This window comes from Geotrypetes seraphini, chromosome 8 (genome assembly GCF_902459505.1).
Source record: "Geotrypetes seraphini chromosome 8, aGeoSer1.1, whole genome shotgun sequence".
Taxonomy (NCBI): domain Eukaryota; kingdom Metazoa; phylum Chordata; class Amphibia; order Gymnophiona; family Dermophiidae; genus Geotrypetes; species Geotrypetes seraphini.
The window spans coordinates 56329622-56341962 of NC_047091.1; the positions used below are offsets into that span (position 1 = coordinate 56329622).

Consider the following 12341-nt stretch of genomic DNA (forward strand, 5'->3'; position numbering starts at 1 on the left):
TTTTTTGGGTGCTTTAGAATAAAGTAGTATTGTAGCTATATTGACAAATATTTATAAATAGAAAATGAAATAAGATAATCTTTTTATCTGTCTAATTTTAATACATTTTTACTAGGTTTTGGAGACCAAAATTCCTTTCCTCAGGCAGTGGCATACCAAGGTGGGGGTGGGGGAGTGCAGCGGCGGGAGCAGAACTGGGAGGGGGGGACAGTCTACATTGAGTGAAGCTCCTAGGGTGTGCTCCTCTGATCCCTTTTTATACTGTGGGGTGTTAAAAAATGATCGACCCTCAAGCGTCACATACCCTAGGTACGCCATTGAATAGCACAAAACAGTTCTCTTTTTAGACCTCTAATTCATCAAATCGCAAGGACTCCAGGATGAGTCGATGGCACATAATTAATTAATAATCATGTACCCCCTTCCTCCATTGCTCCTGATCAGCACCTTTTGAACAGTTTTAGTGTCATCTGCAAATTTAATCACCTCACTCGTCATTCCAATTTCCAAATCATTTATCAATAAGTTAAATAGCAGTGCAGATCCCTTCGGCATTCTACTATTTACCCTCCTCCATTGAGAAAAACGTCCATTTAACCCTACCTTCTATTTTCTATCCGATAACCAATTCCTAATCCACAACTGAACACTGCCTCCTAGTCCATAACTCTTTAATTTTCTCATGAGCCTCTCATGAGGAACTTTGTCAAAAGTTTTCTGAAAATCTAGATTTGCTACATCAACTGGCTCACCTTTATCCACAGATGTATATGCTTCCTATAGCTTTGAAAATTTGTGAAAGTCCATACAAGGAAATTATGGCATGCCTTTTACTCAAGAAACAAGATAAATGGTCTGCTGGGTCCCAAAGGAAGGAAATAGTGGAGGCAGCCATGGTCAAAAGTTGAAAAGTCTTTAAAAAATCTTTATTAAGCCCACCTTTTACAAAAGCGTAGCGTAGTTTGTAGCACCGGCCATGGCAGTAACAGCTCCTACGTTCATAGGAATTCTATGAGTGTTGGAGCTGTTACCGCCACGGCCGGTGCAAAAACCATGCTAAGCTTTTGTAAAAGAGAGAGGTAAAATAGGTTATAAAACTGCCTGACACAGCCATGTTTTGCCCTACATGGGCTGTTTCAGGGACTTAATTTTTACCTTAAGGTGTAGGAATCCTCCTTTGGAATCGGAAGATCCTGCAATGCCTTTTGGCGATGTTTTTCACTGACACCACAAGGTAAAAGTTTACTCCCCAACAAGACCATGTTTCATCCTGCATTGGGGGTGGGGGAGCTTTTTAACCTATTTTAATAAAGATATTTAAAGTGCTTTCCAACTCTGAGCTTTTACACATGCATGTAGTTACAAAATTTATCTCTGAATATTAATACAAATTTTGATTATGTTAATATAGGGCTCTGAGCATCTGGTCACTCTTGTGGTACTCTACCCCCCCACTCAATCCCTTCTTTATTAAGTGCTTCGATTTCAAGGCTTTTTTTAAAAAAAAATGAAGCAATGCTGCTGTCAACTGAACAATAAAAATAGGACGATGTACCTTCAGAATTGAGCGGAAGAGTTCTTTACCCTTCAGCTGCAAGATATTTCCTAGCAAGGGAAGAGCAGTGGGTCCAGGTGGTAGTTTGCCAACACCTTGCTTCATCTTCTTCAGGACTCTGCTTAATATCAGTGAGGCGAGACATAGCAGCAGAAGGAATGCGCTTGTTCCCACCAGCTCCATTTTTGAGTATGTTGAGAATGCTTTTGTCTTGGTGGCTAAGAATTGCTCAGTACCCAAGTACATTCATGCAAATGAATTTGACTTCTGGCATAGGTGGAACCTGATTACGCAACCTTGCTGTGAACTGGATTATCAATTTATTATTTAAACAATGCTTCTAAATCATGCTGATTATTATGTAGTGAATAATTAGGAAAGATAATTACTGACATATATGGTTCACACTATTAGAAACAGAGAAAAATGAAGGTAAATAAAGTCCATATGGTCTATCTAGTCTACCTATCCATGACATCTACTCTCTTCCTCTCCCTAAGAGATTCAGCTTAACACAAATCACTCCCCAAGTGCTCCTAGCTATTAAATATTTATATTAAATGGAATTAATAAGTACTTGACTCATGAGAAATACAGCTCAACAGCCATCATGTTAACCCTGCAATTAACTCCAAATTTTAGTAAAGCAGATAGAACGTTATACAGGAAGCTGTCAATCTCTATGCCTATCAAATTATAAAAAAATTGTGTATATACTTGAATATAAACCTAGATTTTTGGGCAAAAGAAGGCTCAAAAATGGGGGTCTTGGTTTATATTAGAGTCTTACTACTTAGCATTTCTATAGTGCTGCAAGACATACACAGCACTATACATTAAACATGTAAGAGACGATCCCTGCTTAATAGAACTTATAATCTAATTATGACAGACAAATAGGGGTTAGGGAAATTCTCACAGGGAATGATAGAACAGAGATGGACCCATCTCAGGCCTCTCCCCAGGCCTATCTTAAACTCTGTTGGTCCAGTGGTAAACCAGGGCAAGAGCAATAATCCTGTGCTCCTGCCCCGTGCAGTCTCACTGCTCAAAATGGCTACCACAAGTTCCCACAGTAACCTTGTGAGACTACCATGAGTTTGGTTTATTTTTGAGCCAACCTTTTTTCCCTCTTTTTTGGGGAAAAAAGCTTACCTCGGTTTATATTCGGATAGTTTTTATTCGAGTATTTACGGTAAATAATTACACATGTTCACATGTGGTTATGGAGACTTATGGTTGATCAATATTCACCTAGCAGTGGTTTCAAGTTTATTTAAGTTTTGATGCACCGCTCATCAAATGTGTGAGCAGTTTACATCAAAATAAGTGAATAAATTAAATTAAGGAATCCTTTTACTAAGGCACGCTAACCGTTTTAGCGCATGCTAAACGCTAACACATCCAGTATAGTCTATGGATGCATTAGTGTTTAGCATGCACTAATATTTAGCTTGCGCTAAAATGGCTAGCGTGCCTTAGTAAAAGGACCCCTTAATGCGCTAAATGTTCCGTTGCTCATAAAAAACCTGAATGCCCTCACTGCTTTCACTAAAACCACCCTATATAATTGCATCAGGCAAAGGTAAAAATCAAAATCAAGGATTAATCCAGAGCCTTTTGACAATGAAAATCTCACCAAGTATAAACACACAAAACAAAGGTATCACTTGATAGTGACGTCAGTAGGAGCTGACATGGTCACGAGGAGCACGTTGACATTGTTGCTCGTGGCAGTGCAGTTATAGGGAAAGGGAAGGGGATGCGCGCAGTGGGGGAGGAGTGGGACAAGGTGGAGGGGAGGAGGGGTGCCCAATTTCAATGTGTTCCTTATGACCACATGGGCTCTCCCTCCGAAGTGACGACAGTGGGTGCCAATGGCATCGCGAGGAGCGTGTTGAATTTGTTGCTCGTGGCGGTGAACAACAAGCATTAGGGGAAATCAAACAATTCAATGAGCGCTCATATTTTCCCTCCTTCCAGGCGAGCCCCTGACAAGAAAGTTGTCAATTGGCTAGGGTCAAAGAAAACATATTTTTTCATATGATATAATATCACACATTTACACAGGTGACGAAGAAAAAAAAGTCGCCCTGAAGGCAATAACTCCTGGCTTTAAGTTCAAGAATTCACATCGACGTCTCTGCGTGTCCCGTGCCAGATCCGGAAACATTAATATTTTGTGTCCAAGAAATTCTTATTGTTTGTTTTTAAAGAAAAATCTAAGTAATCAATTCTTGTCTGGTGCTAAAGCAACTGTAAGAAGAAGCGTTGCTGCTGTTGCCACTTCCCTATCCAAGAGTTCCAAGATTGTTGAGATATTAAGTGGTTGTTGGTTATCTTCTGGGCTCCTTTTACGAAGGTGCGCTAGCGGTTTAGGCGCACGCACCGGATTAGTGCGCGCTAGCTGAAAATCTACCGCCTGCTCAAAAGGAGGCGGTAGCGGCTAGCGCACGTGGAAATTTAGCGCGCGCTATTCTGCACGTTAAGGCCCTAGCACGGCTTTGTAAAAGGAGCCCCTTGTGATTTTAATTGCTCTCCACTTTTGATAGGTAAATAATACACTTGGGTTAGTGGTGGTAACATATCCTCTGGAAATTCTAGTTTCCATCATATAACATTTCAACACGTCTCTAGGAGTTACTGCCGCAACTCTAAGAAAATTAATCAATCTTAGGTTGTTAGTGCGAGAGAAATTTTCTAAAGACTCTAATTTTCTTCTTAAATTGTTGTTATCTATCACTAATGTCTCTGTGATTTGTTTGGAATCTTTTATTTCCTGAGAAAAGTTCACACTGGAATTTTTTTAAATCTTGTAATTCAACTTTGAAATTTTTAATGTCAGTTTCTTGGGCTTTAAGTTTATGCTCCAGCTGAACCAGCTGGCTGAATTGATTTTGACAGGTCTGCCACAAGATCCCAGATAGTTTCAAGAGTTACCTCTCTGGGCTTCTCAAGTGTAAAGGAAACATTTTTAAACTCAATATTCTCACCAACTGGCATCTCCTCCTGACGGTGACTCTCCTGTTTGTGATCCACCCTCAGAGTTGTTAATTCCTCAGCAACCACAGGACTCTCCTGCAAATGTAGGGAGTCCAACTCCAAGCTCCCCAACATGTTCCTAGTGGCCTCTGGGGAGAAGTGCGCACCGTTTTCCGGGAGCTCCTCCACCCGCGGTGAACTGGAAATCTGAGGAGGAGGGGGAGGTGCTCTGGCATCGGGGCTCAAGGTGGTCTCTAAACCCAGGGAGGTCGCCTCTGTCTTGCCGCTATGGAGCATCTCCAGCAGGTATGCCGATGCCCCCGAGATCTCCTGCATTCAACACAGGAGTTCCTCAATATTGCCGAGATTGGTTGGGTCAGAACACCGCGAGGATCCAGCGGCGCTACGGCCTCTCCTTTTTGGCATAATCACAGGTAAAGTCCTTTAAAGAATACAAACAAGCAGAGATGAGCAAGCGCGCTACAATGAACTGCTCAGCTAACTAGTCCGTCGGCCATCTTGGATTGTTTATGTTTGTTTATTTAAGATTTGATCTACCGCTCCTGCATTTTACTGACCTAAGTGGTTTACAATGTATCAAACTAAAATGAAATTAGGAACTTGAGAAAAAATGACCCTATCTGTCCTGAAGGCTCACAATCTAGCTAAAGTACCTGATAAACTAAAAATATGTAATAACATATAATATATTTCCAAGATCAAAAATTAAAGAAATAGAAAATAGAAATAAATGAAAGAAGATAAAAAATTTTAAATATATATATGTGCATATATAGTGCATATAAAAAAAAAATTAATTCTACTTACCCAGCTGAAGATCCTCTTGAGGAGCCAAGATGAGAAAACAGAGCTGTAGCAAGACATGATGCCCTAACACAATGTTCCGCAGTTTCAAAGAAGTTGGCTTAGCTGCATTAAGATGACACCTGCAGGCATAAGGGCTATTGTGATGTACAGATGGATACAGTAAGTTTTGGGTGGGTTTTGGAGGGCTCACCATACAATATAAGCAAGATAGAAAGACTTTTAATGTGAAATTCACTACAGTACTTCTTAGAAGTGCTCCTCTGCTATGCTAATGTAAACCGCTTAGGTTTTTAGACGGTATATCAAATGCAATAAACCTGAAACTTGAATTCAGTTGTTTGAATAGTTTTACTAAGAATGCCTAGACAAAAACTTTTCTTTTGTGCGTTTTTCATGTGGATGTATTTATATTTGAGAATGGCCAAAAAAGATAGACGTACTAAGGACCAAAACGTTTACATAGGTCATTTAAAAAAAAAAAAAAGTAATAATAAATAATTTGTTAGACAATCCACTGGCATTATCCTATGACTCTGTATTGTTTGGCATGTCAATGAGGGCTAAAAGCCAAATATCCTCTAATAACAACAGGCTTCTGCTCATTATGACAGGGGTTGCCATACAACAGATTACGAATAACTGGAAAAATTGGAAGAGGCTGAATTACAGTGTTTGGTGGAACTCTATATGCCACATATTCAGAATGGAAAGGATAATTGCTATACAGCAGGGAAATTTTAAAAAATTTCAGGTTATTTGGGAGCCATTAACAAGATACTGTAATGATTGAAATTATTGCATAGAATAAATAATATTAATTCCCTTTTGTTCATACACGTCCAGGGTGGGGGGGTGGAAATATTTTATGATTTCTTTTGTTTATGATTAATTGTTGGATATAAGAGAGGGGGGATATTTGATGAACGCTATAATTTGATGATATAATAAATAATATTAAAGTATAAAATGATTATATTTGTGTTATACTTATTGTGAGTTTTAAAAATATGAATAAAGATATATATATACAGTGGTACCTTGGTTTACGAGTGCACCGGTTTGCGAGTGTTTTGCAAGACGAGCAAAACATTTTCAAAATCGGTGCCTCGTAAACCGAGCATGGCTCAATTTACGAGCGCTCCCCCGCAATCCGGCACCCTCCCCCCGTGATCTAGCTCCCCCCCAATGCGATCCAGCACCCCCCCCGACACGATTGGGCCCCCCGCCACAATTCGGTATCCCCCCAACGTGATTGGGCACCCCCCGCCACGATCCGGCACCTCCCCCGACGCTTCTTACCCTCATCTGGGCACTGGCACCGGCATGTCTTGTGCTTGGTGCCATAAATAGCTGTCTTGCTGTTTTGAGAATGGACATTTTGGGGCAGATTCTGTAAAGAATTTTTAACTTTAGGTGTCCACAGTGTGAATGTCCATCGACTTAGGCATCCAAATAAAGTGGATAATAAGCCCAATTAGCAACTTTAACAAGCAATAATTGGAAGTTAGACGTCCAAAGCCTGGACGCGATTCACAAAATAGGCGTCTACAATTTCATGGATGCCCATCAGAAAAAGCTGCGCCTAAGAGGATAGGCGTAGAAGTGGTGTGGGCATGGCTTCAAAATAGACATCCATTTACAGAATCGCATGCCGCTCAAGTCTCAAGTCTGTTATGAATGTGCAAGACAAATTATGAACCACAATTTGTTACTCTGGTAAATAATATACAGACACAGGTAGAGGGTAAAAGATAGAATGTCCTGGAGCAGTGGCATAGTAAGGGGGGAGCGGTCCGTCCCGGATGCAGCCTTCTTAAGGGTGTGGAGGCACCCGCTCCTCCACTCCGCCCGCTCACTCGCTCGCTCCCGGTTCCTCTCCTTGCCGCATGCGTGTGCCCCTTGCTTTTCCCTGACACAAGGTTGCTTCCTGCATTGGCATCAGCGCTTTCTCTGTCACTTCCGGGACCCACCTCTAGGAAGTGATGTCAAGGGTTGAGCTGACACCGATGTGGCAGCATGATGCTAATGCTGGAGAAGCTTAAAAGGTACGGGGAAAGGGAAGGGGGAACTCGCAGGCAGGGGGGTGGGGAAGAGGGTGGGGGAGGGGCGCTATCGTCTTGGGTGCCACTCACCCTTACTACACCACTGTCCTGGAGACAAGGGAAAGAAGAAGAGACGGATGAGGCTAGAACTGGCAAGGGGATAAAAGGCAGTAGAGGGTAGATGAGGGCTGAGAAGATGAGTACAGAAGATAGAAATGAGGAACTTGTTAATGAGTAAAAGATAGAAAGGGATAGGAGACTATGGAAGGAGGAAAGACAGAGAGGGAAATAGGATTACTGGTGAAAGGGTATGAAAGACATGGGGGAAATCTGGAAGATAAATGAGAGGTGCAAAGGAGAGAATGAAAGGTAAAACTCATAAATGGGTGAAGTATCTATTGCTAATCTTAAGTTACAGCCTGACTTAATTAAATTTTGTTCTATGTTTAAATTACTAGGGCATGTAGCTTCCTGTTTTTATGATCTATTGAAGCAATTTTCTCCTCCTAACCTTTCTGGTTTGTAGAAGTATGGGAAGAGAATATAAATCATACTTTTACTGATCTGGAATGGAATAATTTCTGGCTCCAAATAAACTATTCCACCAAAATAGTACAATCCATGTACTTATTGCACTTCTTTGAAGGAATAAACAAACAAATGGATGAAGGGGCCCCCATAGACATCATATAGTTGGATTTCCAAAAAGCCTTCGACAAGGTACCCCATGAACGCCTACTTGGGAAACTAAAGAACCATGGGGTGGAAGGGGATGTACATAGATGGATCAAAAATTGGTTGGCAGGTAGAAAGCAAAAGGTAGGAGTGAAGGGCCACTACTCGGACTGGAGAAGGGTCACGAGTGGTGTTCCGCAGAGGTCGGTACTCGGACCGCTGCTGTTCAATGTATTCATAAATGACCTAGAAACAGGGCTGAAGTGCGAAGTTATAAAATTTGCTGACGACACAAAACTTTTTAGTGGGGTTAGGAATAAAGAGGACTGTGAAGATTTACAAAGGGACCTGAACAAACTGGGAGAGTGTGCAAATAAATGGCAGATGAAGTTTAATGTAGAGAAATGTAAAGTCTTGCATGTAGGAAACAGAAACCCGATGTACAGCTATATGATGGAAGGGCTGGTAATGGGAGAAAGTAGCCTAGAGAAGGATTTAGGGGCACTGGTGGACAAAACAATGAAGCCGTCGGCACAGTGCGCAGCGACCTCTAAGAAGGCGAACAGAATGCTAGGTATTATCAAGAAAGGTATTACAACCAGAACGAAGGACGTTATCCTGCCTTGGAATAATTAGCTATAAGAAACAACAATAAATAAAGTTATAAAACATGAGTATATATAATAGTGCAATTCAAACATAGATTGGTGTTCTTTTTTCTGATTATTTCAGATTGTTTCAAATTCAATGTCTTTCTTTAAATGTTCATTTTGGTAAATATTTATGTCCTATTATTTTAATCTTCTAGTTTAGCACATGCGCAGTAGTCAAGATGACGTCATAAAAAATAGAATAAATGCGCAAGCACGGCATTCAAAACCTGCCAGCGCCATTTTTTCGTGTGTTAACTAAAGCTAAGTTACACAGTAAGTACGTCCTGTTTAATCTTAGAATGATCACTTGCACTATTATATATACTCACGTTTTATAACTTTATTTATTGTTGTTTCTTATAGCTAATTATTCCAAGACCCCTGATGAAGCCCATTTCGTGGTGAAACGAGTCCCGTAGGGCGTTTAGCCATACAGCAACGATTTTGGTCACAAGTTACTTAAAAGATAAGTGCGAGAATTTTAACACTTATTTATTTTTTATTTATTGCATGTAGCACTTTACAAGGACTTGTAGCACCATTTTTTGCTTACATACACTAATACGATTGCTCGATGAAAGAAACCATATACCTGTAGAAGTTTGCCTCAAACACTTACGTGCTTGAAGGGCCTTGAGAAGAGCCTAATCTAAACTCTTCGATCAATCACACTCTTCCTCCTCTCTTCTCACACCCATACACCTTCTTACACTCTCAGCCAGATAGTTAATCCTTTCTTCTCACACCCATACACTCTCTTACACTCAAAAAAAAAAAAAATAAAAATTTCCTGATATCTTCAATATCTCTATCTTCTTCTTTCTCCTTACATACTCTCTAAAGTCTCGCTCTTTCTCTTTACAGAACTAAATTGCTCTAACTTGGAAATGGCAGGGAGGACACGGAGTACCAAAGCTACGATCAAGATCGACACTCCAGCATCCGGAGGGACACAGAGGATGCTCGAGGTCTGTACACAGAAGGCAGAGGGCAACATGGTTCAGAGGGCAGAGGTCTCAGTGCAGACCGAGACCTCCCCCCCCCCTCTCTAAGTGCACTACAGTCTCTACGCAGACAGAGGAGCTAGGAAACTTAGGCGAAGATACCCTGCAGGAACTACTGAGCCTCAGGGAGGAGGTAAAGCGCCTGAGGAGCATAAGGGATGACGAGGCCTTCATCGACGACGCTATCCTGGAACTGTCACACATCACAGAGAGAACCCACGACAGGTCCATTCTCGACATACCCAAACCTACAGCACTAAACACAACATTTGGAATACAGGAAATGATTGGAGATTCCGGTCCCTGGCAGCTGGTAACCTCTTCTACTGGCAAGCAAAGAAATCCCCCCCCATTCTCACCTTCTTCTTCTTTTTCTCTCCAACAGGGCAGTTCAACACCAACGCCACGACTTTCCCTGAAAAACAGATTTCACGTCCTTCAAGAAGGAACTGACGAGGATGAAGCAGAGGAGGATTCCGAACACAGAATACCAGCTGCGGTTCCCGCTGCTCGATCTACCCCCCCTCGGAAGGAGCGCAGAGTGGTGGTCATCGGAGACTCCATGCTAAGAGGCACCGAAGGACCAATTTGCAGACCAGATTTGCAGTCGAGGGAGGTCTGCTGTCTCCCTGGAGCCAGGATCCGCGACATCACCAACAGTATAGACAAACTTCTAAAACCTACTGACCATTTCCCTATGTTTCTCATTCATGTAGGTACCAACGATACTGCCAGAAGCACATCAGACAGCATCCCTAAAGACTTCGAGGCCCTGGGAAGGAAGCTAAAGCAGGCAGGAGCACAGGTGGTCTTCTCATCAATCCTCCCGGTAAGAGACAAAGGCAGAGACAGGGAAGAGCGCATCCATAGGACCAACGAGTGGCTTCGCGAATGGTGTTTAGAGACGAACTTTGGATTCCTAGACCACGGAGCAGCACTACAAGGACTACAGGGACCTGATGGACTTCACCTAACAAAGAGAGGCAAGAAAGTTTTTGGACATCGACTAGCACATCTACTTCGGAAGGCTTTAAACTAGGTAAGTTGGGGGAGGGTTCACACATACATACCAGAGCAGTAAGGATCCATCCTGGTGTAGCAAGTAAAACCCACACTTCTGAGCCTAAGGTAAGTACCCATAGTATACACAATTCTGAGCCTAAGGCAAGTACACTAACGGGGATAGGCATATCATCACAAATTTGGAGAGTAATGTATGTTAATGCACACAGCTTGGGCAACAAAATCCTGGAACTAGAAACAGAAATAAGGAATGCAGACCTTGACATAGTAGCGATATCCGAGACCTGGTTCACAGACTCGCATGGGTGGGATATGGTTATACCAGGCTACAATCTACTTCGAAGGGACAGAGAGGGCAAATTAGGAGGGGGGGTAGCACTATACACTAAGGATAATATCAAAACTACCAGGATCACAGAGGTTAGATACACAGGGGAATCACTTTGGGTAAACCTGGCCAGAGGGAACGAAAAATGCCTTTACCTCGGTGTGGTATACAGGCCTCCGAGACAAAAGGAAGACGAAGACAAAGAATTGATTGAGGACATAGAGAACATCACTTTGCGTGGTGACACAGTACTGTTAGGCGACTTCAACATGCCAGATGCAGACTGGAACACCCTCTCAGCAACTACGAGCGGTAGCAAGAGAATAATAACCTCCATTAAGGGTGCACAACTAAAACAAATGGTATTAGAGCCCACCAGGGAAAAAGCAATACTGGATCTGGTACTCACAAATGGAGACAGTGTCTCGGAAGTATCAGTGGGAGACACGCTGGCCTCCAGCGACCACAACATGGTATGGCTCAACCTCAGAAAAGGCTTCTCTAAATCAAACACAGCAACGAGGGTCCTCAACTTTAGGGAGGCAGATTTCGACCACATGAGAGACTTTGTCCATCAAGAGCTGCAAAACCATGCAGAAACTGACAATCCGGAAACTATGTGGTCAAACCTAAAATCCATCCTGAACGAAGCATCTAGCCGCTACGTAAAAACAGTAAGCAAACGCCGGAGAAACAAAAAACCACAATGGTTCAACAAGGAAATTTCTGACCTCATTAAAATGAAAAAAGAAACATTTATTACCTACAAACATCTTGGGAAAAGGGAGGCAAAAGAAGAATATCAGGCCAGATCTAAGGCTGTCAAAAAGGCAGTCAGGGAAGCCAAACTTCAAACAGAGGAAGATCTAGCACGGAACATTAAAAAAGGGGACAAATCCTTCTTCAGGTACATTAGCGACAGGAAGAGAAACAAAAATGGAATAGAACGCCTTAAGAAATCAGATGGAAACTACGCAGAATCTGATACTACCAAAGCAGAACTGCTAAACGAATACTTCTGCTCAGTATTCACCTGTGAAGCACCGGGAGATGGTCCGCAACTACAAATAAGAAACAGCCAAAATGACCTGTTTCGTGACTACGAGTTTACACCTAGTAATGTCTACCACGAACTTTCAAGACTCAAAGTAGACAAAGCTATGGGGCCAGACAATCTACACCCCAGGGTACTCAGAGAGCTGAGTGAAGTTCTGGCTGAACCACTATCCGTACTCTTCAATCTTTCCATGC

General features: G+C 42.1%; 1 protein-coding gene and 1 long non-coding RNA gene across 3 annotated transcripts in view; one reads left to right on the forward strand and one right to left on the reverse strand.

Moving 5' to 3' along the window:
• The window catches only part of LOC117364683 (cytochrome P450 2C23-like), a 64979-nt gene extending 63241 nt beyond the window's left edge, over positions 1-1738 (reverse strand). Inside the window, exon 1 of the mRNA XM_033954156.1 lies at positions 1556-1738. Within this exon, the coding sequence (XP_033810047.1) occupies positions 1556-1738 (183 nt within the window). The remainder of the gene's footprint in view (positions 1-1555) is intronic.
• LOC117364687 overlaps positions 1-12341 on the forward strand; it is a 238090-nt gene that overhangs the window by 118317 nt on the left and 107432 nt on the right. The window lies entirely within an intron of this gene.